Raw genomic sequence first — 27,038 nt, 5'->3', positions numbered from 1 at the left:
AAGCACATTTCCTGCTGGCTAGGAAGGAGAAAAAGGGATTTTTTTGCTGTTTTACATTATTAAACAGGTACACTGGTAATACTGTGTTATCCACAGGCACAGTTTGTGACCTAATTCTGCTGGTTCCTTGGTCTACTACACCCAGGTTTCCACAAAAAAAGACTAAGGAGTAATGGTAAAAATCATCCCACAAAAAAAAAAAAAAAAAAAAAAAAAAAAAAAAAAAAAAAAAAAAAAAAAAATACAGTGAAGCTGTAAGTGGTTTTGTTGTTTCTGTTCCGAGTGTGTGTCCCATTCCAATTAACACAGGTTTTCTTTTTTTTTTTATTTAAGATACTTTAAATTTATTAATTCAGTCTTCAATACAAGCAAGATCTGAATTTCTAACATACAGCCTAAGAAAAGAACTAGATATAAGTCAACTTTATCACATTTCAAGACAAACACAGAGAAGCAAAAGGAACAATGACAATTGATGGTTTATTTTTTTTCAGAGACTTTTAAGGTAAGGATATAAACATGACTCCAGTTTGGGTTGAAGAGAAGACTTTGGTCTCTGAGGCTGGTTCAGGAGCACAGTTTAAAGAAACAAAGCTCATATTAAATAAAAAGTGCTTCTGCAGCCTATAACAGAAGCTACAGCATCTTCTTGTGGAATAGAAATAACAATGTCAAAAGTTTGTTTTGGTTGGATTTAGGTTCTAGGGCTTTTTCCCAAACATTAAGCTCCTTTAAGTGACTTCTCAACTCACCAGAGTATTTCAAGTTTTCACACACATAACCTCCATAAAGTTGAAGAAACAGCAAAACAGGGGAATAAAATCAAATCAAAATGAATTAATATTCACTGTGCAAGCAGTCAGTAAATGCTGAAGATAGCAAATATTAGCAACCCATTGATATGTATGAAACAGTTGCTTTTTAGCTTTCCTTTTTAATTCAGTGAAAGTCACTATTTTACCTCATCAATATCTGAGCACGTAACTCCATTTCCCGTGAGTCCTTCAGGGCAAGGCCCACATTGAATTCCCTCTGCTGTCTCCATGCACCTCACTCCCCTGAAGCAGGAATTAACTTCACATTTTGGTTTAGTGCGCCTAGGAAGCTGAGTTGGAAAACTCACAGTGCCTAAACCTTTAATGCAGAAAGAACAACAGTTTCAGTGGTTGAAAGAAATGTTCATCATGGCTCTCAGCTGGCAAGCATTCCAAAGAAATTCCCAAGACACTTCATGTCCCTGCACTGTGCTGCTGCCAGCTGTGTTGTGGCTGAAAAACTCCATGAATGGCCCAGGAATTTACTGCATCCCCAGCAAGGGGAAATTGAGACTGTTCTTTTAGGTCCATGTGCTTCTCCTGGCTACATATGGGAGTCTTCCTCTTAGGTTAGTGTTAAAACATCTGTTGCTGGCCAGGGAAGGAAACTCTGAAAGCCTGTGACCTCGGACCAAGGGACTCAAGTATAAGAGTACAAATACAGGGCTTTTCTCTGGCTAAACTGGCAACAGTACCACTTCATAAGAAACACAATGTTCTGGTTTCATAACAGCATCTCTTGAGAGTCTACAAATAAGAAGAATAAAGGAGGAACTGGCAGCTCACAAACACAGCAGGATCATGCAAGTACACATGCTTAGGTGCACAGAGACCAGCCAAAGACGAGTCTCTCTGAGTCTCTGGCAGGTACAGAACCTTGGTACAAATGCATGTAGGAATTTGACTTTTCCTTTGGCACTTGCACATAAATGTTACCCTGCCTAGAGCTCAACTTGACTTTAGATGAGGCTGATAGACTGGCAGAAGAAATCAACTAAAAGGCCTGATGAGTTTAAGACCTTTCGTCTCACACAGTAAGGAAGTATAATGGTTTTTATACTGACTGCACTTGTGTACTGATTGTCAGTTGTGTGTGATGCAGGAGGGCCATGCAGTGGCATTTGGAAAAGTATGCATATTTTTCACTTCGAGAAAAGATGAAGACCACCTTTTTGGGTCTTACTGCTGTTAACTAGTGACTGCCTACTCAGAATCAGACAAACTTCAGATGGACTGCATAGGATCTTCCACAGACTGGTAATACCAGCCGGAGCAGAACATGATTCCTTCCTTGTCCTTCTAGGAAGATTGTGCAGCAGATAGTTGGGAGACAGCGTTCCCCTCTACAGGAACATGTGGCACAGCTTTGTGGCAGAGTGAGAAATGACAGTGCAGCCTGAGGGGTACTGCTTGGTTTAGTGGCATTTTGTCCCCCAAGAGGTGATTGTTGGGTCTGTGGAAGCTTTTTCTCTAAGGAAAATCTATTTTAAACTTGTGTCCAAATACAAATACAACTAGAAGTTTGGACACAGTATTTTTAAAAAGTACTGTTTAGAAACCACATAAAGCTAAAACAATCAATACCAGTTTTAAAACAACTCTCTATCTCTTCTAGATTACCAGCAATAACATGAATACTCACCACATGCTTGGCATTCAGCTATGGTATTTCTCAGAAAAGTTGTTTCTTTGACCTTGAGAATATAGAAAATAAGTATTATTTAGATACAGATATTTCCAGTTTGCACCTGCCTGAGAGAAGAACCATTAGTCCCCAAGATGCCACTCAAACCATGCAACACAGGTGATCAGTCTTAAATGAGATGTTCTTTGTATTCCATAAAATTAAGGATACGGTTAATGGATGTAGTTTGGTTCAGCCTTCATCAACAGGACTTTTAAAGGTCCAAAGGTCCTTGTCTGACCAATGGAATGTGCCACTAGCAATTCCAGTTCTGACACCCACCAGCAAGTGAAACAAATACAATTTCAGCTCCATACGACAGATCCACAACTATCCAATAGTGGGCTAGGATGGCTCCCTCACCAGACACTAAATCTTCTGGATCTGAATAAGCAAGCCCCATACACTCCCATATGCAATGACCCTCCGTTGCAAGTACAGGGCACCAGGACCTATATGGTTATTTCTTCTTGATTGTGTCATGCCTTCAAGGCAATAACTCTACACAGGAGTTTACTGCTTACCTGAAGTCTGACAGTGCTGACTCTGTCAAAGGGGCAAAATTGGGATATTTCACACAAAAGCCTCTATACAGTACCTGTTGTCTAAGAAGGTCTTTCACATCTCTCAGTATTTGGTTCATCTGCATAATTTGACCCATCAGCTGCCTATTAAAATCACCTGCAGAGAAACAGCAATGCAAAAGAGTGCACAACATAACTCTTCTTCATTTGTCATGGTAATTTCTGATGAAGAGCCATGGAGGGCAGATACTACTGTTATGCAAGCCCTGTAGAAATTAATTAGTTGAAACACAGTATTTATCTCAAATTTTATAGTGTGATTTTCCTGAACTCAAGGCTTTTCTGGACTGAACTCCTCATGTAGCACAGAAATGGGCAAAGCAGAAAGCTCTCCACAGAGAGAAAAATAAGATCACGATTATTCTACCATTCCTTCAATGTTAAGGCTCTCTTAGGCAACACCAGTGCTACTGGTTCCCCCCAGGCCTGAGGCCAGCAACCCTGAGTGATACCCTGGTATTTCAGAACTGGATATTTGTGATACCCAGTTTGGGGCAGGAGGGCAAGGTGAGGCCACGAAGCATATATGCATGTCAAAAAATCAGAATCATAGAATCATCAATGTTGGAAGAGACCTTTAAGATCATGCAGTCCAGCCATCTACCCAACACTACCACTGTGATCCCTAAACCACCAAACCATCACCTTAGCCCCAGATCCAGACATCACCTGAATACCTCCAGGTAACTCCACCATCTCCCTGGGCAACCTATTCCAATACCTGACCACTCTAATAATGAAAAAATATTTCTAATATCTAAGCTGAATCTCCCCTGTCTCAGTTTAAGGCCATTTCCTCTTGTCTTCCTACTGCAGGCATGGCAGAAGAAACTGGTGCCCACCTGGCTGTACCCTCCTTTCAGGTGGTTTTAGAAAGCAATGAAGTCCCCCTGAGCCTCCTCTTCTTGAGACTGAACAAACCCAGCTCCCTCAGCTATTCCTCATATGACACATTCTCTAGTCCTTTCACCAGCCTTGTTGCCCTTCACTAGACACACTCCAGCACCTCAATCTCACTTTTAAAGTGAGGGGCCCAAAACTGAACAAGGATTTGAGGTGTGGCCTTGGTGCAGCTCACCAATCCTGAGTACAACAGCTTGATTACTTCCCTGGTCCTCCTGGCACAGCACAGTTGTAACCACAACTGATTCATACATATTCTTCAAAGTAAAGTTACCCAGCTTTCTGAGCAGCCTCACTGTGAAGCTCTGAGAAGACATCAACAGTGCCTGCTCTGACAAAACAGTGTTTTTAGTAACTGCAATAGTCACTTGGCTTTTCTTCTCAAAGGCAGCTCATGACACTGTACACAATTTTCATGGCTGCATTTGCTTCTGACAGGTGCAGACTCTGTATGGACTCAGGAAACATCTACTCAACACACTATGAACTCACCCCAAAAGTCAGTCCTCAATACTAAGTAGCAAATTAAAGACTATAAGACAAAACCAAAAGTTACATCTGTAATGAGCCATAGGGAAGGACCAGATCCAACCCAAGATCCTCACAGGAGATTTTAATCTCTTGAATGAAACATGGGTTTTGAGCCAGTGACAGAGAAGAAGCAGAGAGCTTGTTTAGCACAGTAGCTTATGGTTGCTTCTGTTTGCAGCTTACTTCTGAATTTGTACCTCTCAAGAAGAAAATATTTGTTTACTTCTCTAAGTCTGTATCTAAAAACAAACTTCACAAATATATGCTCTTCCACAGTCTAGGCAGGCAGGATATTTTGATATTATGCCTGATAGCTTCAGGGAGGTTTATTCACATGTTATTTTTGTGAGTACTGAAAGCTTATATGAAAAATGCTTCCCTTAATGTTTACTTCATTGTTTTGTACTTCAAAGCATGTCTAACTGTTTCCAAACATCCTAGTGAGAACCGTCCAACTCCCCACATAATATGGTTTCTTCACTTCATATTTTCTCATCAAAACACTGAAAAAGTTTAAAGAGCTGGGAATCACCTGTTCCAGAATCTGCCTCTGTTCTAGTCCTAACTTTGCCATATTTTTATTTGGGTGACAACAGCAGGACATAATATCATGGGTGTTTTAGAATCCCACAGTGGAACCTGGCACACGAGCTGTCAGGCCAGATGCTGGGGTCTGTTCTTGTTTTATTTTTAAAACAAAGACTTATTTAGGCATTATTGATTGAAATCTGCAAAAAATCCTCAAGGCTTCAGATGGTGTTTGTTGGCTAGCATCTAAATCAAAACCAGATCTATTCTGTAGTTAAGTTTTGCAGACTGCTGAACATTAAGGTGGACTAAACAAGGTTAAACTGTCATGAATCCATGTTCTGTGTGCAAATTTAGACAGCAGAGCAGAAATAGCTGAATACACCTGGGGTTTTTTTGTTGTTGCTGTTTTGGGTTTGGTTTTTTTGGGGGGGGGCTTTTTCGTTTTGTTTTGGTTTGGTTTTGTTGTTGTTGTTGTTGTTGGCTTGGTTTGGTTTGGTTTGGTTTGGGTTTTTTTTTTTTTTTTTTTTTTTTTCCTTTAAAAGAAATTCCAACAGCAGGCAGAATAACTAGTGTTTAGGGGTAAGTACTCCTTTAAGGAAACTGTCAGTCCACAATATAGTGGATCCAGGAGAAAGCAGGTAAGCAAAAGGCACCAGCCTGAAGCTATACAGTTATCTGGCCCTTCCATGTAGTCTCTCATCCATATTCCCTAATATCTAATAAGGCAACTTCTCAGTTCAGCTATGCCATAGCTCTATATTCTTGAGTTATTAAGAATATGATTATGATAACAAAATGGCCTTCACAGTAATAACTAAGTTCAGAGACTGCTCTCAATATTACAGACCAACAGGGAACTTTGTTCTGAAGGCCCCATCTTCCTCTTGCCAGGATGTTGCAGTATATAATCACAGAATTCTAAACTGAAAAAGAGCTTTGAAGATCACCTAGTGCAACTTCCTTGCCATGGCAGGGACACGTTTCATCGGACCAGAATGCTCAAAATTTCATCTAGCCTGGCCTTCAGCATTTCCTGATGGGGCATTCATAACTTCCCTAGGCAACCTGTTCAAATACAGGGCCCTGGATTTCAAGCAGGCAACCAGCTTCATTGCACAGTCAGCTGGCCCAGGCATGCACAAACACCAGTGTTGGGCTATTGCTTCTACTCCTCTTGGGAAAACCAGCTCTCTGGATGAAGCAACACTCTTGCTCCTGTTCATGTCATTCAAACCCTGAATTTTCAGTGAAAGACAATGACACCCACAGAATCATAGAATAGCCTGAGTTGAAAGGGACTCATAAGGATTATCAGGTCAAATCCTGGCCCTGCATTGGACGATCCCAAGAATCAAACCATGTGCATGAGATCATTGTCCACCTTCTTGAACTCTGGAAGATTATGGTTTCTTGTCCAGAGAGGGACACATGATTACAGAATAGATGATGGCTGACAAGAAAAAGCGTTTCTGAACAGCCTATAATCTTTCACCTGTACATACACTTTCACTTGTACATACAAGTTGCATGTGGAATTAGGAAGAGGCAGGTTCCAAGTAAACAGAAGGAAATATCCCTCACACGTGATAAATTTCTTGCCAGGAGACATTCTTGACCATGCATTCAAAACTGACTGGACAGTTCCATGGACAAAAACATATATTGATTACAAACCACAAAGACATCACCTCTAGTCAAGAGCTCTGAACACCATGGGGGGGAGAACAGTGAAGCATTCAGAGAAAGCCACACCAAGACTCCATTCCATTATGCTCTTGTCCATAGTTCTATATTGACATATTGTCTCTAACAGCAGCTTGGTTAAAAGAACATTTGGTCTGGTGCAACATAGCTATTTTTTTAATACTTTGTCAGGTTCAGGTACCCTACATGAACTAGACAACTTCCAAAGATCCCTTGTGACTGGAATGATCTTGGGATGATGATCACATGCAGAGGACTAATCTCATCTACCAACCCAGTGCACCCTGCATTCTATTTTCCTACCCAAACACAAAAATCCAAATATACATCATCAGTGTGTGTCTGATCATCCTAATCTCATCCCACTGCTAAGGTGTGTCAGCCTCACAGACTGAACATGGGGGGAATGCTGCTGCCAAAGCAATGAGCAACAACCAGACACACAGTTAAAGCCATGTAGTTATTCAGGTCCAAAGCACTCCCAAAGATTTTCCAATTAATATGAAAGCATATATTTTATCAAGACATGAGGTCTCGCCCCCTTATATATCTGAGCATTTTAATTCCAGCTTTTCCTGGCAGTAGGCAAATTTTTGTTATCTGATATATAATTGCCATAGAAGGGCATCATGAAGCATATGCAAAGTACAAGCCAGACAAGTTAAAATTGCTGTTGGAACGTCCATTTTTTTTTTTTTTGGTGGACTTGACTATGTAGACTTTGAATGCATTTATGTGAGTAGTTTATTATTACTATTATTATTACTATTATTATTAATGATACTAATTCCACTTGAAAGTTAAAAGCAACTCAGTTTGAGAGTCTAAGCCAGGTGGAGGCAGCCACAAAGAGATAGTACCTGTCTGTATATTACCAATAATTTGCATTATTGATTTGTGAGCAAAAATTTACAAATGAAAAAGCTGCAAGTCTGTAATTTGGAAACTTGCCATAAGAGAGCTGCCAGTTTTTGCAGAAGCAAACACTGAATTGACCTTCAGTTTCATGTTCAAATGCTTGCTGATTTAGTCTCAGAGAGAGAGTTTTGAGGATAAAACTATTTTTTTTAATCTAAGTATATATATGTTAAGAAGCAAGCAAATAGAAGTATCTGGAACTAAGGATTTACATAGCTAAAAGGTAGACCAGATTTTGTTAGCACTGCACACCACTGATGCCTACATTCGTGTGACCTACCCAGGATGCTCACATAAAATTTTTGCATCTTGTTTCTGTTCCTATCAAAACTAGCAATGCTGCAGGGTTGGGTTTAGCAAGGGGGACAGGAAAGAGTACAAGAGAGAGAACATATCACAGATCCTATTTCAAACCTTGAACTGAGTTTTCCTTCCATGGTTGTCATATATTAACATATTGCATGCACAGTGTGAACCCGTTCTTCTCCCTCACACCCTCAGCAGAAAGGCAGATGGACAGGGACTAGGATGACTACAGATGGGACAGTCTAGCACAGATTTTCTGTGTCCAGAGGTCAGAAAACACCCTCATCTAACACAGGGGATTGCATTAAGCCCCTGAGGCTCTGCAGGGATCTCAGTAGCCTCAGCTCCTTCCCTTCCTCCTTCTTCCCAGCTCAGTCTCCACAATGCTCAGCACAGGCAGAAAATGAAATGTTTTTAAATCAGTGTTCCCGTCAGCAGGTGACAAAAAGCCTTGGTTAAATTGTGGCAGGACTAGTGGCTACTCTGCAATGGCTTTTCCCACATAGACATGCAGGCTCTGTAGCCACAGCACAAACATTTTCTTCAGTCTCCTGTGAACTTTGTCACACCTTGCTCCTTCTTGGTGACATTCCAGCACTCAAAAAGAATGAATACTGTCTCTGTGGATAAGTACATGGGTAGATCTTGCTACTCCATCTTCCTTTCATACAGACTGTAGCAATGTACCCCACTTAGCACTACTTTCCATGTGCAAATGTTTGCAATTTGAATACTTAAAATATTATTAAGCTGACACAAACAGATCATCATCATAAAAATTTCCTTCCAAATTAGGCTAAAAAACCTTTTTCAATCATTACATACTTTCACTAAAACAACAATTCATTGCTTTATCATCAGCAACAGCTTTCTCTTCAAACAGAGCTATTTCTAAAACATTTACAGGAAATTGTCATTGCTACAATTTAGTCAAGTAATTGTTATTACTTGACTATAGTCTTCTTCACGTTTTCAACATTCATCACATTAGCTTCCTTACACTAATGTCATTAGGAATAATTTTAACTCCCAGTTAAGCAGGCCTTACCAGTGTACGGAGGTACAGGCTCAATTTGTTGAAGAAAACAATCCTGCAGGTTTCTCACTTCAGCAAGGGTTCCTCCAGCTACCAGCTTTAGCTCATCTAGTGTAACCTGGGCTCACAAGAAAAACAGAGCTCACCATTCTAGTACAACAATGGGAAAAATATGAAATATCAGACAAAGTAATTTAATTATTCTAAGAGAGAGAGTCCATATCCTATGCATGTAGGGGTCCTACACCATTCCCTTCAGGACCATCCATTGTCATTTGAACTGTTTAAAATCTCTAATCTTTGCCTTGCAGATTTTCACATAGCTGTTTATATTACAAACTTTCTTTTTTACTATTCCAGTTCATATGATCTCACATACTAGGAAGTTCACATATTTCTGTGGCATATAATTTTTTCTGAAGTGCATCCAAAGCATTCTTTTTTCCCTCTCCTCTCAAACAGTACATATATTCATGTCAGGAATATGGGCATCTCAGTCATTCTCCATAAAAACAGGCTCATTTTCAAGACTACACTGAAATAAAGTGGGCAACCTTGGGGGCAGAATGCCCTTGCACCTTCTAATAAGTATTTTTGATTAATGATGATGATGGAAGATGCTGTGGAAAACACTGTTTATCTCAGATTGCTGATAGGGAGATGACAGGAAGCTTTATCAACTCCTGGTTGGCAGACAGAGGAAGAAAAGCTATTGCAGTCAAACAGATGAGGGTTTCACCCTGGCACCAAAAAAGTCTCCCCTTTGTTTTGTCTTTTTTAGTCTCTTGGCATATCATGAAGAGGAAAGCCACATACACAGATAAGCATTGCTCATACAGAACAGCTTTAAGAAGCCAGTGAAAAATTGCCCTTACTGCATTAGCAAAGTCCTTACAAAAAGACCACTCCCCAAAAAACAACTAGATTGAAGTGAAGGAGGCAGTAGGTTTTTTGATTCTATTAAAAAAGCTAAAAATTGTATTTAAAACAAATAGCATAGTTATTATAGGGTTCATGTGAGCGAAGATTTCACCTGCTCCATAGGGAGCTTCTATTTACATTTATTTCACAATTTATTATTAAAGTATTACAGTACAGAGTTTGGCTGCTGTGAGGACTAAGGTTTGAATTCAGTGATCCAGAGGTTCACTGGTGATGCCTCTAAGTCCTCAGCCTGTTCCCAGTTTCCATGCTCACCTGTGGCTTCTCCTGCAGAGTGCGCAACTCAGCCGCCACCACCTTCTGAGAGAGCTCTGAAAACGGTTTTGGCAAGTCCTCAATGGCACCTACTTGCAGGCAGTCCAGATACAACTCTATGGTGCTCAACCCCTGCTGCAGGCCACTCAGCCACAAGATGACAGCGTGGGGTTTCCCATCAGCCAGATGGATGTTGCTAAAGAACACGGACTTCAGCCTCCCATCACTCTTGAGATAGCGCAGCACCGCTAGGACAAAACACACAGAAGGCTATCAGAGGGTAGCAGATAGCCCAAGGCTGGTCAAGGAACATCCTGTGGAAATCTGCAATTGCTCTGGTATTTCTCCACATGTCTGCTTTTGCAAATGCATCCCATATGCAGACACAAGGGTAATAATAAATGTTACATTGACTCTCAAAGCAACTCTAGCAGGATGCTTGCGTGACCCCCTATTTGTAAAGCTCTGCTGACTACGCTGAGTTTTCTTCTGCATTGTCCAGACCTTTCTAAATGGCTTAAGCAAAGTCACTTTACAGGCCATAATGTGCTAAAAGGCAAGTGGTAAAGTTACCAGGGCATAGCAGACAGCCTGCAGTCAGCACACTTTGGCACATACACATCTGATAGACCCAAAACCACTCTGTAGCAGAAGTGTACAACTAGAAAATCAATTTCAGTGATGCATACAGCATACAGTGGAGCTGTCTAAGAGTGTATTCAAATGCGTAATTAAAAACCAAAGGAAGCATGTTTCCAAACCAGTAACCCGCACTTATCTGTAACAAACATTCAGTAAAACCAAAGTATAATGCAGAAAAGGCATAGTCCACTCCTAGAGATGACTAAACCTTCTCTCAGTTCTTTTTAAAAGCATCAGTGACTGACCTACCTGATAAAGCAAAATGCACCATCAAAAAAAACACAACAGCAGACAAATACACTTAGAATAAATATCTGCTGAGTAATATTGAAAAAGAAAGTCTCTTTCCTAAGGAAATTGGATCAGTAAGCTAGAATCTGTGAACCAGATTTCTAAGATCAGCTAGCTGATTCTCTCCACAAAATCTGACCCTGACTCTCCAACTGCATATCTGCAGAAGCAAAGAGCTGAATGCATCTGGACAGTGAATAACTACCCTGCAATTTCAAACAGACCTTGTTTCAAAGATCCCACTGATCACCAGCCAACAATCACTTATTTCCTGATCATAACAGTTATGTGCATGAGGAGTCAAGCTGCACAGACACCAGGCATCTAAATATTTACAGGCTGGCTCTTCCTAAAGTCTGAAATTTACAGATGGGTGCTAAGGTTGCATCAAGTGAGAGCTCACAAATGGTCTGACACTAAGTCAACAAAAATCGTGGATATAGTGGAGGTAAAAGCTCTTGCTGGCTGTGGACCTAACAACAGCTAGTTACTGAAACCATACATTTCTACTCATTTAACAAACTACCCATCTTTCCAAAACATACTAATATAATTGCTTTGATGCTGTGATACCTGTTTGTTGGTGACCTCCCAACTCACTGCGCACACACTCCCTAAAATTTTTCTAATTCCTCAGTCTAATGATTAAAAACCCCCCAGATTTATACCAGCATGAATGGGGCAGGGTATGTCTCCATCTTTGAAGTCTACACCAGTGCTAGAACCTGAGCAGCTGTGACCAGTATCAGGAATGTTTCCACTACTGTCTATGTCAAAAGACTGCCAAAGCTGAGATTTCCGCAAAGGTGGATGAGGTCAGCAGTGACTCGCTAAAAGGCAGCATTCCTTGGCAAACTCGAAGACACAGCAAGACAGGGTACATTGCAGGCATTTTATTTTTGTGAATATTGTGCACTCCTGGTCATATGAAAGTAAGGTCTTTGGATCTGGCCCTGCATTCAGAGTGACCAAACACAACAGTAGCCTAGAGAAAGGAACAGGAGATGGAGGCAGGACCCAGAACAGACCCTGCCAGCATAGTTTCAGGACAAGGAGCAATCAGGCTTGGAAGGAGGATCAAGTATTCTTTCCTCAGCCAAACCCAAATATTCAGCTGGTAAAACTAGAGTAGGCTTTTGAAGAGAGATTTTCTTGGATCACAATCTCTACCTCCAAGATTTAACTCATCCAAGCCCCTGCAGTACATTTGCTGCTTGAATATTTTACAGAAATTCATTGGAGTGTCACGTAAACTGCTTAAGAAACAAATTTTCAATTAAAATGGGAGCTACTTCACATAATTGTTTAACTGCAATACTTCTATGCACTAACTGCTGTTTGGTCCATATAGGAATAATTTTAAAAGGATAAGAAATCCATGGATGCTATCTGTCTCTGAAAGGCACAATTGTCTACCATAAGTTTAGCTGTTAACTCATTAATTGAGACCTGTGCTTTCAAAAACATTTAGGTGCCATGAACATGTCACTGTCAGTTACACCACAATAAAAACGGAATGTGAGGCAACTATTGGGAAGAAAACTCCTAAATGTGACATTTTAAAGTATAAGTAAGGCCTGCTTTGAGCTCCTTAGATCAGATTTGGGAGCATAACTAGAAATACCATTCAGAGAAAGTACTATTCATTCTTTTAAAACCACAGCTATTAAGATCCTGCCTTTTACTTAGATGCCAACATTGGTTCACCACTTAAGCAATGATGTTCAGTCTTAAGAGGAAAATACACAACTCACACACTCCATACTTGCAGCTGACACGACAATCTCCTGGATGCAGTTTAATGCACTTTATGAAGCAGCCATATGGGATCCCTAACACTTCCAGAGAAATCAGGTGTGAAAACACTGCCTACCACTTGCTCACTGCCATATGCCTTGAACAAGGTGCCCTAAAGTAATAAGGAGCCAAAGAGGTCCAATGAACAGTCTTGCTGCAAAAAGCCTCCCTCTCTTTGGCCAATCCTTTACACCAGATAGGTTATAGACATCACCCATCTACTCAACATTGGTCACAACCAGGACAAGCTGCTTCATGCTGCCTACACCTATGTCACTATTGTGTTTGTCCTGTCACACAGACACCCCTCAAACACCAGCCTACTGAGGGATAAAACCAAAAGAAACTATGTGATCTTCCACCAGAAACACTTTAACAGACTTAAGAGACTGTCAGTAGCCTCTGGACACACAGACATTTTTGAAAAGCAGAGTTTAGTATGTTCAAGCTTGTATATATATAGACACATTTGTGTTCCTATATATATGTACAACATTTACATATATAATTGTGCATGTGTGAGAGGGAGAGCGAGGATGTGTAATCTATCATTTATTTAGCAATTAAGTAAGTCAGTGTTAGGAATTGTATGGTACTTTTGACGAGGCTGTGTGACCATGTATTACTCATTCCCAACACATAGCTCTTATTCCCTTACCTCAGAAGGATTTTGGCAGACCTGATAAAACTACCAATTTTTAATCTAACTCATTCCCCTACAAAGCTTAATGAAAAGGTGTGCTTTTCTTCTTTTGCAGCATATTGAATAACTTCCCTATGTATAAACTCAGTAGAATTTCACAGTATATTTGATTTAGCTAATTACTCAGTAGCAAATTACTATAGCAGTGGTGAAGTCAATGCAGCAACAATAATGTACATAAATCAACAAATTTTTACAGAACCTTAAAATTGTAGTATATCCTAAATCTGGTTTACAGATCAATGAAACTATCTCTAAAACTGCTGCAGTTCCTACTCTGACTCCTGATTAACTAATTCCAGTAAATAAAGAACCAACACTTTATTTCCCCCAACAGATCTTGTAAGTGCCAGGAATATTTGTCTTGCATAGTCACATTTAACCTCCAGGGTCAGCTGAACAAGAACCTGCCTTTCATATGTATGAGGCAGCATGTGCGTGTGTCCCTTGAATTCCTGAGTAATAAGAAGCAGTGATCATCCCTAGGGGAAAAAAAATACAAAAAGAGACCAAACCAAATTGACTCCTTGCTCCATTCTCCACGTTTTTTTCCTCCTTTCTCAGCATTGCTCAGAGTAAGCATCACAGCTGAGATACCAGCTGACTGAGGTCAGCTTCCCTGCCCAGGAGAGAGCAGCATCAGGGAGATGGAGCAAAGAGATGAAGGAGTGAGAGGGGATGTGAAAAGTGACAGCATGCAACAGGAATGACTCAAGCACAAAGGTTAATCACACAGTTGTCAACATTCATCTGTCACACACCAGTAGCTATGGATCCAACACTAGTTCTACCATACACATTCCAAACAACTCACCTTTACTCATCCTTCCCATTACCGTAAATTCAAAATACTTGCTGTTGTCAGCTGATGAATATAGGCCAAAAACAGTGGCCGTGCTCTTTGGCTGTAATGTGAATGTTGATAGCAAGTACACTTCATTCAGCATAGGATCCCCAAAAGCTTGTTGCAAGAAGTGCAGTTCCACTCTCTTGTTGGAATAAGGAAGAAGGTCAAAAACTGGGGGAGGGAAAAAAAGGAAATTTCAACAGCAAATAACAGCAAATTAAATATAATAATGACCAAAGAAGGATGCACTGGAAGGGATATCTTAAGCAATCTGGTCTAGTGAAATATATCCCCACACATGCAGCAAGTTTGGACTAGATGGTGCCTGCTAGCTACCACTATTCTATGATTCTATCAAAATATCTATAATTTTTTGCAACTGATACTATTTTAACATTTTTTACTTCAAAGGAATTATTGATAAGTTTCTAACACAGAAATACCTAGTCTTCAAATTGAGGTACTCAAATATTTTTGGGCGATCTCAAAAGTTCTTATCTTCTGAGGATTCACCTCAACAGGAATCTTTTTAACCTATTTCTGCTTTCATAAATTCAGATGTTTGTGTTCACATATCAATTGGATAATTCAGCATTAAATTTTCAGATAGATTTCCAGAATGCTCATCCTTTGCAGGGCACCCATTAACATACCAAAAAGACAGGTAAGCAATATGATGTTCACAACCTTCTCACTTCATTGGTTTTTCAGAAAGTATATTCTACAAATAAGACTCAGTTTTCCCTTCTGGCACAGAAAACAAAGAAATACAGGCCTGACAAAAACCAACCAACACAAAACAAAACCCACAAACCCTGAAGGCGTAGTGAAAGCTGTCTCAAATTTTTATTTTAGTTTTTCCACAATCCATCAACAAAGAGTTTATGATTTTCACATATATGTCACCTATGTCCCTTATGGCACTGAAACAACAAACTGGGCTCTTCCTCAATGTTCCTAAATCCACAACATCTCCAAACTCAATAAACTCTTCCATTAGGTTTCTTGATTATCTCCTATTCCAACACCCCACAATTAAAGCAATATATATATTATACCTTGGCAGTAAAGTCTGATAAATGATTATGCACAAGTGTTATTTAAATATAAGAGCACACTGAGCCATTGTACACCACTGGCACTCCATAGGCCTCCCACAGCTGGGCCACATTCTTCCCCCACACCAGAGCAATACTATAGAGCTGTCACCAGAGAAGAGCTGTAACACCAGGCAGACAGCAAAGGAACATGAAAGCACATTGTGCCTTAGCTTGATTCAAGCCCATGGTTGTACTAATAAGTTTAGTTTCCCAGGCTGAAAAACACAGGTGGACTTTTACAGTTGAGCCTTGTCTACACAACAACCCCAAAGCTGTTGTTGTCTATAGGGTGATCCTACCATTCCAGGGTTTCCACACACTACACACAGGAAAAGACTGAAGAGCGCTCAAAGAACAACCATATGGGCACACAGACCTTCCCACAGATATGTGGGAAACCCTGCTCCCTTACACTGTTCATGGGTTCATGCTGCTCCCATCACTCATTCTGAAGCCTCCGTTCATTTAGACATTAATGTTATTTCCAAAAAAGAGAAATTTCATTAAGCCATTGAAACAATCTCTTAAGTCTACACTTGTATTGTGTCTAAGGATCTCATGACTCTACAGAGAATCTTCAGGACACATTATTTTCTTTAGGAAAATATCAGGCCCTTGATCTGTATGTACTAGTAATACTACTATCAAACAACTAAGAAACATATATGTAAGGTGGACCTGGACAAAAGATTTCTCTTTCATTCAGTTAAGATTTACAGCATCCCAGGACAACCACTGCCTCCACTGAAGCCAGTGCCATGGAAAGCAGCAGCAAAAGGCTGGGTACTTCATCACATTTAGTGCAGAGAGACTGAAATGCAACTCACTACTCTGTACAACAGCGTTTTACAAGGAATAGCCATTCATAAAATACAGCTGTGTTTCCTCAGCTGGAACAATGCAAGACAATACCAAAGACTTTGAGAGAATGAAATATAGCTATACATTTTGTACATTTTGTTAGCTATATAGGTCTGTTGGCTGACTTTCTGTCAATTCCTGTGATGCTCATTAATCTATGGTAGAGTCACTTAAAAATATTACAAAAGTAATTACTAAACACTGGGAAACATCTGTCTAACATTATAGAAAACATTTATTGAAATTTTTGTAATTTGCATATTTAAATTAATACTCAATTAGGTTTGGCAGTTGTGTTCCACAACACCCTGTGCCTTAGCCAGATCCTTCAGCACCATTTTATCAAACTCTTTCCTGGGATATCTTCACTGATGAGCATGTGGATGCACTACATGATCAGATCCATCCTTAAGCACAACTTACACAGATGCTAGCAAGTGCAGCTAGCAGAAGAACGAGGGGGTTATGAAAATTCATTTTACATCTTTAGCAGAGCTGGCAGAGACAGCTCTTGGCCATTATAGAGACAATTATCTCTTTGGAGGAACAGGGAAAAAAAAGATCTGCAAAGATTTCACATTTCATTTTCTGAAGAACCTTGTCTCTTTGTTCCTCTCTGTGGAAAGGCAGACTTGAAAGCAAATGTATAGAATAGGACTGCCAAAGCTGAAAGGCACAAGCAGCTGGTTTTAATCCATGCAATGGATTGAAAACTCCAAAATGTGTTCATGCCTTCAAGCACGAGTGTCCATACCCACCAGGCTAAACTGAGCCTGCTTGAGGGACAGACCAGGAATTCTCTCCTCCACTTTCCTTCCGTGGTTCTTAGAATAGAGTTGCTCACCCTTTTAGCCCAATGCTAACAAGGGATGAGCTACATGGTGAGACAGTGGCAAACCACACTTTGGAAATCTGCCCAAACCCACCAAGGCCAGCTCTTCAGATGAACGCTAGGAGACGTGATGGGAAGTGCTAGGATGAGGAGTAAAATTAGTGACAGAGGAGAGCATGGAACTTAAAACATCCCTTCTTTCCTCTAACTCTGTTGCCATATCACACCACTTTTTTAAGACTTTCCAAGGCTGTTTTCTGGTCACACCTAATCAAAACTGTAGGTATAAACACTGCTCCACTACTGTTCAGCATTTTCAAGGTAATTATTAATGGCTCATCTACCTGGAGTGAAATCTTTACCCCCACCACAACAATTTCCCACTGACCCCAAGAAGCTGACAGCATCCCTTGTTGAGAGTGGAGTTCTTCACTGGCCACTGCCCCAAAAAGTTAGAAATCTGGTGATTTTTTTTTTTTTTTTTTTTTTTTTTTAATTCAGTAATACGCAATTTGTCATCACAGCAATTCTTTGAAATGTTTTCACATTGTAAAGGTCTTCAACAAAGGCTTTTGGAAATGAGCTGTATTGTTTCGACTGGCTGTTTTTTAGATCTGCTTAAGTAATAACCGATTGAGGTGTCAAAAAATCATTCTGTAAGGCAGTTGAAGGAGTTAACAATGCAGCAGAAACCACAAGCTCTTGGAGTAAGTAGCACGAAGTTGTACTAAGTGGTGCAGTTGGCAGCTGAGCTGGTTCCAGTCAAAAGCAGAGCGATAACCACCCACCCAACTCAAGCTCCAAAATACAGCAGCTCCGGACTTACAACGTGCATAATATTCCCACGGCAATCCTGGGTTTAGAAGAAGGAGTTTTCCTATGAACTTTACTGTGTAGTAGAGTTTTCCCAAAGAGTTTTTTCACGGCTTAGAAATTCACTTCTCATTTAGGAGAGCTTGCAACCGGACAAAGGGCTCTTCAGATTGTTAAAAATAGGGAAGGAGACAATGTTTTCACCGTAAAATGCCTTTACTGATCAGGTCTCAAAGGGGTAGCTCGAGGGATGGTCTGAGGGGATGGTCTGGGCTCTCGCTGCTCTCCCTGGTTCACCTTTGAGCAGCAGGTACAATTTGGCTTTGCATTTTTGGTCCCTGCAGAGCCGGGAACGCGCTCCCGCAGGTGTTCCCAGAGCTTGCTCAGGCTGCCCGATCTAGGGGTATCCCCTCCTTCTCGGGCACCCTTTAACTTACAGCGAGATACAAAAAACCCTGTTTACTAACACCTTAGGGCACAGCCAGTTCAGTACTGTCTTTTGTGGGTCAGAATTTTGTCATCGGTTTGTCTCGGCTGGGGTATTTTTGGTGCCTGGCTTACAGCAGGGTTTTACGAGTGTTGTACGAATTTCCATGCCCAGCAGGAAATGCCAAAGGGTCGTACCCGCGGGCAGAAACGCGGACGGGGCGCGCAGGTGGCGGCGCGGGCAGGGATGGAGGAGGCGCACGGCGGTGGGAGAGGGGGGACCAGCGGTGGGAGAGGAGAGGGAGACCGGCGGTGGGAGAGGAGAGGGGGACCGGCGGGGGGGGAGAGGGGGACCGGCGGTGGGAGAGGAGAGGGGGACCGGCGGTGGGAGAGAGGGACCGGCGGTGGGAGAGGAGAGGGGGGACCCGCGGTGGGAGAGGAGAGGGGGACCGGCGGTGGGAGAGGAGAGGGAGGACCGGCGGTGGGAGAGGAGAGGGGGGACCGGCGGTGGGAGAGGAGAGGGGGACCGGCGGTGGGAGAGGGGGGACCGGCGGTGGGGGAGAGGGAGGACCGGCGGTGGGAGAGGGAGGACCGGCGGTGGGGGAGAGGGAGGACCGGCGGTGGGGGAGAGGGAGGACCGGCGGTGGGGGAGAGGGGGACCGGCGGTGGGAGAGGAGAGAGGGACCGGCGGTGGAGGAGAGGGGGGACCGGCGGCGGTGGAGGAGAGGGGGACTGGCGGCTGTGGGAGAGGAGGGACCGGCGGCGGTGCTGCCCCGGCGCCCTCCGGGGAGCGCGGAGAACAAAACCCCCTTGCCCCTTTCCGAGGCGACGGCACAGACCCCGGTGGCGGCGGCGCCCGCCCGCCGGTTTCCAAAGAGTAAATGTGCTCCCTGCCTTAGCAGCGAGACCATGGAGGTGGCTCTTCACTGTCACACTACAGGCACTTACAATTACAAACCACTCAGAACATTAACACGCTTACTACACAATAAAAATTAAGAGGATTTAAACGCTTTAAACTTTCAACGCATAACCAGGAATCTTTTTAACTTTTATTGCTTTCAAGATGCTCCACGCAGCTACCAGCACACCTATTAAAAACCCGCTTTTTTCAGGCTGCAGGGGAGCGGCTGACAGCGGCTACTTCACCCACCCATCCCCTGGGGTGCCCATCCACCGCCAGCCGGGCGGGGCGGCTCCGGCTTTTCCCCCGCAGCTGCAGAGGTGTTCCCGTTCTCCGCCGGGCAGAGGGCAGGGGACAGGACGCTGGAAGCCCCTCAGCGTTAGGGGGGAGAGGAGAGCGCGGTCCATGAGCGGTCCTTACCTCGGGGCGCGGCGGCGCGGGGCGGGCAGAGCTGCAGGGCGAGCAGCAGCAGCGGCAGCAGCGCGGCGCCGCTCCCTCTCCCCATCGCGGCCGCGGGCCGGGCCGGGCAGGGCGGCGAGGGACGGCCACCGCTCCGGGCACGGCCCCGCCGTTTAACGGGGACGGCCCCGGAGCCCGGAGAAGGGCCATTGGCCGGAGCTCCCCACCAAAAAGCGGGCGGGGCCGGGCGGGGGACAGCCGAGCGCTGGCGGGGGGGACCAGGACAGAGCGCGCTGTCGGGACCCGAGCCAGGATCTGGAGATGGAGATGGCTCGGACAGAACCAGAGATCCTGGCAACCCCCCCAGAGATCAACACCTGTGGGGACCCTGTCTGGAGTTGTGGGGATTTACGAAAGTAAGACAGACTTAATTAGCATATTTAGTCTGGTGACTAGGATGCTTTAGAAAGAACAAACAGAACTTTGAGCTTGTAAGAAGATGAGATTAGAAATTTGCTTAAAAGAAGAAGATTCAATCAACCCCCTATATGGATATGTTGAAAAATGTATGAGTTGTTTGTATGATCTTTTAATCTAATTATTGTAGTAGAAATTATTAACCTTACTGAAATGGTATATAAGTTCTTGGAAAACCTGAGTAAAATCGGATTCTGATCATGGTCGGTCTCCCTGTCTCCCCTTCAATCGCCAATATGGAGTCTGCCCTTTGAGGAGCCCTGGGAATTGAAATGTGTTCAATGGCTGTAAATTCATGGTATCACAGAATTGGTGAGGTAGGAAAAGACCTTTAAGATCGTGAAGTGCAAAGGTTAATAAGGTGCTGTGCTCACTACCAGTCACGAGAAGATGGCCCCAAAAGTGGATTTGGTGTGCTTAAAGAAGCAAGCAAGAGTTCCCTAAGTTCAGGAGGGACAGCAAGTCCCAGCCCTGTTGCAAGCAGCCCTTCAGAGAACCACCAGCCTGGTGAGGGATGTAGAAGAGTGTCAGAAGCATGAAGAAAATGCAGCCTTGTTTACCTAGTCCTGCTGACTACTTTGCTTAACTTTGAGTTTTGGCACGATTTTAAAAATCTCTCTTGCCTCCCTTTCTATGTTCAGCAAATGGTGACTACACATTTCTTTGTGCCTTCTGACAACAATACAGCTGTCATCTGTCCCTCACAAGTTTCTCTGCCTGCTCTGCAGGCAGGTGTTTAGTGTCAACTGTTAAGGTTTAAATACATAAGAATAGATTCTCTCTCATTCTCTCTGCATGCATATCTGAAGTCAAAAGAAATGGGGATGCTCTAGTGTGCAGACTTGGTCTTGGCAGGGATTTAAATAGTTCACTTTTCCTAACTGAAGAGGGCCAGTAAAAGGGATTATGCAGATTGCAGACTGGGGCAAACTGGGTTTCTAGAAGATTCTGACTGGCAAACTGAGGAATGTATCATCTGCTCCTTTGTTTCATTTAAAGAGCTCAGAACATTGGGAGTGCTCAAACTTACCAGATGGAGACTATGGAAAAAGGCTGTTTGTCTTAGCAAACTCCCAAACTCAATAACTTAGCCAAAGTCAAGTTTTAAAAAACCCTTCTTCTTTCAACTACAACAATTTTCAGCACTGTGTGTTTCCCTTAGGATATCATTATCCCATTGCTTGTCTTCTACTTCAGAAAATTTTAGCCTCTGCACTTCTGATGTTAAAAATACAGAAGAAAGGGAGCAAGTGAGAAACGCAAACACACTGTGAGCTTCCCATCCTGCTGCACAGCTCTCTTTGCCCTGTACATCTCTGTATCTATCAGTTCTGCTGATTAACCTCTTGTGACGTCAGAAATCCAGGAAGCCCTGCTTGGCCCCATCGCAGCTTGTTATCCACACTCAGCTGGAAAAGTTGGAGCTGTCTGATATTATTTACATCATAAAAAGTAGAGCAAGAATAGAAGGGAAAGTTTATGTTAAAGCGAGCAAAGTAGCGTTGATTAATGTTCAGTCTCATCAGGCTTGGTGCATACATCTGAGGAGCACCACAGAGAGCAGCCCTTGGGAGGCTCATTGTGTGTGAGGCAAGACACAGCACACTGCAGGGCAGGGGCTGCAAGCCCTGCAAAGGGGCTGCCCCAGCAGCTCTACACCACACAGAGCAGGGCTGTGGGCTGCTCGCCAACACAGGCCCACTGAGATTTTCAGATACCTTCAGCTGGCCTATTTTCATGTCCTCTCATTGCTCTCCTCACATGGCACATACCCTGCAACACACCCTTACTTCTTAGCACTTCTTATTCTTGTTAGCAGTGCTGACCTGCTCCTTAAGTTGCCCATTTCTTCCTCTGCCCACTGCCAGGCAGAAGGGTGCTCTGCCATATCCACTGTGTCACAGCACGGTGCTATTCCTTCTCCTCACCCTACTGCTCTTCTGTATATGTCTCCACACAAGAAGAAATACCTCAGCTTCACTCCCACATCCTTGCCCCTGCAGTGGAAGTGACAGGATGACGTGGCAGTGTCAATGGGCTGGCCAAGAGCTGCACAGGGGAGTGAGAAAAGCAGATCATCAGGTGCAGAGTGCTGTGGAGCAGGGAGAAAAGGGAGGCTAAAAGGGGTAAGCAAGAGGCAAGAAGAAAGCAAAAGAAAAGAAGGAACTTTGAGTGTCATAAGGTCCTTAAAAAGAAGTGTTAGTTCAAAATTTGTCCCCAGCCTAAAGCATGGCAGGACAGTACAGATGATGCAAGGCTAATACATGGATCTAGAGCAGCACTGGTGGTGTTCAACTGCTTATTAAGGAAAAACCTTGACTCAACAAAGAACATTTTTTGGAAACATATACTTAAGTGCATGATAGAAAAACACTATGAAGGTCTGCAAAATCGTTACAGTTTTGAAAAAAAAAAAAAGAAAGAGAGAGAGAGAAAAGGATAGTAAGGGTTTGCTTTCACCTAAGGGGAACACCATCAGTAATTTGCAGGCATTTATTATGTACTTTGAGTTTACTGAGTTTGAGTTTATCAAAGCATATGAAATGTTTTCTTGAAAGATTCCTTATCTGACAAAAATATTTATTAAGTAATTATAACTTACCATTCCTTACTTCTGGTTTAAATACATAGGTGTCTCTTGCACTGGTGCTAACCAGCCCTACAGAAGGAGGATTTTGTTTGTACTATTATTTATTCATTAGATTTGTGAGGGCCATATTCTTTTCTTACTCTGTATCTGCATATTCTTTGTACTTACTCATAAAGAATGCATCCGGAAACAATGTTTGGCAAACAGCCCATGAGGCACAACACAGTATGAATAGAAGGTTCACAATATATATAAACAGAAGCTTAAGTCCATGTTTAAAAGAATTTAGTACTTGTAAAGGTCACTGTAATTTTTCCAGTTTTAATTTCTATTCTGAGTTTTATGTTGGAATATGTAACAGACTAAAGGGGATTTTGTGCTCAAGCACAACCTTCTCTAAGGGATTTCACAAAGTAGAAAGTTTATCTTCTGTTTGGAAGTGACTGTATGACCTTTTAATCAACATTTTCAATAAAAACAATGGAATATTAGTAATTGCCTTTTCCATCTTGGGTATTTTCTGAAGTACAAAATCCAGTTTAAATTACTGGAGGTTAAATAAGAAGCAAGAATGATTTAACATGATTAATCAACTGTATTTCAAAGAAACTTTTATAATGTCAGTCACATTTTTTAAGAAAGTCATGAATATGTGATTTTAATTTTTTATATAGAATCTGCAAGAAAGCCTCAATCACTATAATGTTAGCCCTGATTATGTAATTTGATATATTTTAGGCATACAGAATAGAGAAGCAAACATTACAGATTTTGCCAAGTATCTGTAACTTGTTCAAATTCCAAATAATGGGGTAAGGGAAATAGAAAAAAACCCTGCTGCTTAATTCACCTTACATGTTTTGTTCCTAATATGCATCAGGAGACTACTCACTGTTTTCACAGAATTATATGGATGATTAAAAATCAGGATTCATGGGCAATTAAGATATAAAAATCTTAAGGCAAGTGAAGTATCAGCTCTAAAACACATCCTTTCATATTTATGTCAACATTCCTGGTTTTCATCTTGCTTCATTAAAAAAAATAAATTGTTGGTTTCAAGGGTTTCAAGTTTCAAAGACAGGTTTCAAAAGAATTTTTGCTTTTCCAAAACACAAACTGAAGCTCCACTTCTTCAAGTCAAGTCATATATCCATCTTCAATGCACTTACTTACTTTTCATTTACACTGATAGGAATTCCATGTAGGCAACCAAGAGGAAAAAGTTCCTGACACGGGGGAGAGAAGGCACAGATTGCCTCTTTTTTATTTTCACTCCAGACTTCACAACACCACAGAGATAAACTGGGCTTGAAGGCAAAGCTTACTTTCCTATTTACTTCCTAAGCCTTCTTGCAGCCCGCCTTAAGAAAATCCGTATGACAGAAAAGCTCATAGAATGGTTAGGTTTTTCTTAAAATAAGACCTCTTAGTCCATCAAGTCTGATCATCAACCCACCACCACCACCACGTTCATCACTAAAATGTGTCCTGAACATTTGCAGGAATGGTGACTCCAATCACTTTCCTGGGCAGCTTGTTTCAATGCTTGACAACCCTTTCAGGGAAGAAATTGTTCATAATGTCCAATACAAACCTTCCCTAGTGCAAGCTGAGGCCATTTTTTCTTGTCCTAATACTTCTTGGAAGAAAAAACTGACACCCCCCATACCCCGCCCCCCCATCTTACAGTGTCCTTTGTCCTCTCAGGTACTTGTAGACTGATAAGGTCCTCTGTGAGTCTCCTTTTCTCCAGGCTGAACACCCCCAGCTCCCTTGGCCACTCCTCACAGGACTTGGCCTCCAGACCCTTCACTATCTCCATTCCCCTCCTCTGGCCTCACTCCAACACCAGAATATTCCTTATAGAAACAGATCTTTGGGATCACAGCTGCTAGCATCCACAATTCCCTTTCAGAGCTTTGCATGTCAGTGCATCTCAGTTCAACTGGTGAAAGGACCAAAGCAAAGTACCTGGACAGACTGAGAAGTTAGCTGGTGCCTGTAGGGAGGAAAAGACATAAAAAAATTATCCTTAGAATATTTATCTTAAATAAGCCTTTAAAAGGAAAAATGTAATGTAGCAATAATAATTAAAAAAAGCGCTTCTGTTAATATTGCCAGTGAGTGGTATGTTTTCCTGAGGAAAAATGTTGGTATGTATTTCTTCTCCCATAAAATAGAGCAGAATTATCTGAGATCTGTGGCATAAATTTTTATCATGACACTTTCTTCCACAAATCTCATGTGCATCTGAAATTGTGGATCTGGGAGAGTGAAAGGAAAAATTAAGCTTTACCCTTATTCTCCTCCTTATGCATAGAAGACCTAAATAGAGGTGGTCAGTGCAGGTTTTTGTTTTTTTAGCACCAGTGTGGTAATTTTTCCTTATGTGGAAAGGATGGAAACTTGACTTGGCGTTTAGATGCGCTGTGGCACGACTGCACAAGCTCTGGAACAAACAGCTGGCAACTTGATGCCTTTAAAGATCTGCAGTTAAAACCACACTGAATAGGTTACAATGAAAACTGCTGAGGCTGCTTTTAACAGTTCATTGAGAGCCAAATTTTTTTTTTTTTCCCAGAAGGTGAGGGTTCGGCCAGACATACCAAAAGCATTTCAAAAGGACTACTGCAGCATTTCCCCACAGGATCACAGGTCCTGGCCACCCCAGTCCCTTTCCCAGGAGGCTGACCCCCACCTGGACACAACCTGAAAGGACCTTGTTTCCCAGATAAGGCTTGGCCTCTTCTCCCAGGAAAGTAGTGACAGCACAAGAAGACATAGTTCTCCATTCAAGAAGGACATTGAGATGCTGGAGCAAGTCCAGAAAAAGGCAATGGAACTGTGAGAAGGAGGCTGTAGCCAGGCAGGGGTTGTGCTTTTGGGATGGGGCGTGGGTACGAGCACATAGTCTGTGTCTGGGGAGCTTTGCACTGGACATTTGGAAAAATTTCCACACAGCAAGTGTGATTAGACACTGGAATTGAAAGAAATAAAGTTAAAAAGACTCCTAGTTATGTGTTAAAAGCTTAAAGTGTTAAAGTCCTCTTAATTGCTGTGTAGTGTTATAAATGTGTATTATAAAATTGGCTTTTCGCAAAATGTGTGCTATATGATTAATAATGTTGTGGTAAGAATATAGGATATAAGTTTTTTATTTCTGCTATTAGTAAAAGAAAATTAAGCATAGTAGTAGTAGTTAATGTAAGTATGCTTAAACTGTCTGTTTAGTCGAAGTAACATCCAGTAAACATGTAAAGAAGACTGTGCTACGAATATACCAACTATCAGCATCTACCACCTAGAGAAAGTACAGACCAAGGCCCAAGCTGGAGGTGATAATGAAGACACAGCCACAAAACATGGATGCTCTAAAAAGGCAGACCCAAAGAAAGACCATGCAAAACAGTTCCTAGAATATAAAAACTAGTTTATAGAATTATATGAATATTCATAAACTGTTGCGATAGAGTATTTAAAAAATGTCTCCAAGATAGCAAAGTGTGGACTTGGCTGAATGCCAAGTCACCAAGCCGGCCGTACTTAAGCTTTTTTTATCTCCTAATTATCTTAATTTTTTTATTAAACATATTTCTTAAAATTTACCAAAAAGCGAACCTCGTTTTTCACATGTAGTAAGTGTATTAAAGTTCCAAATAATTTGTAACTGTAAACCCCCGTAGTGTGGCAGTAGGGGGCCACACTATGGTCTCCCTGCAGAGGCAGGGAGCAGGTTTGCTTTTTAGAAACCGACGGTCATTGCCTATTGGAGTCCAGGACATCCCCTTGGATGACCTGAAACCTGGGAAAGAGAATTTGAGCCCAGGACAGGGGGGTGTGGAACCGGTCCAGGGGAGTTGGAAACCTTGGCACAGAGCCCAGGAAGACACTGAGTTTGATCTTAGCCCATGGGAGAAACTTCCAGCACAAGGAGAGGAATTGCAAATCACCAGGAAGTGAAAATAGTAGTTTAGCACAGTAGAACATACAAAATTCAGTAGTTTTAGGATTCTTAGAATAGAGGTAAATGGGGGACAAGATGGTGGAATTTGGGTGGTACCTCGTGTCCCTCTCCTTCTTCCTCATCCTCCATCTTCTGGGGTGGTGATGAAATAAGATAGTTAGAGTGGATTGGGTCAAAGCA

The 27,038-nt window shown here is 42.1% G+C and overlaps 1 protein-coding gene across 1 annotated transcript in view; it reads right to left on the bottom strand.

The window, feature by feature from the left end:
- The window catches only part of THBS4 (thrombospondin 4), a gene marked incomplete at both ends in the record, with an annotated part of 39,958 nt that extends 20,028 nt beyond the window's left edge, over positions 1-19,930 (bottom strand). Inside the window, 7 exons of the mRNA XM_083884308.1 lie at positions 962-1,134; positions 2,458-2,509; positions 3,098-3,180; positions 9,025-9,130; positions 10,210-10,457; positions 14,457-14,660; positions 19,846-19,930. Coding sequence (XP_083740434.1) covers positions 962-1,134; positions 2,458-2,509; positions 3,098-3,180; positions 9,025-9,130; positions 10,210-10,457; positions 14,457-14,660; positions 19,846-19,930 — 951 coding nt within the window. The remainder of the gene's footprint in view (positions 1-961; positions 1,135-2,457; positions 2,510-3,097; positions 3,181-9,024; positions 9,131-10,209; positions 10,458-14,456; positions 14,661-19,845) is intronic.
- Between the last annotated feature and the right edge of the window lie 7,108 nt (positions 19,931-27,038).

Source organism: Zosterops lateralis, assembly GCF_965231275.1.
Source record: "Zosterops lateralis genome assembly, chromosome: Z".
NCBI lineage: Eukaryota > Metazoa > Chordata > Aves > Passeriformes > Zosteropidae > Zosterops > Zosterops lateralis.
This window is presented reverse-complemented; position numbering and strand designations above follow the sequence as displayed.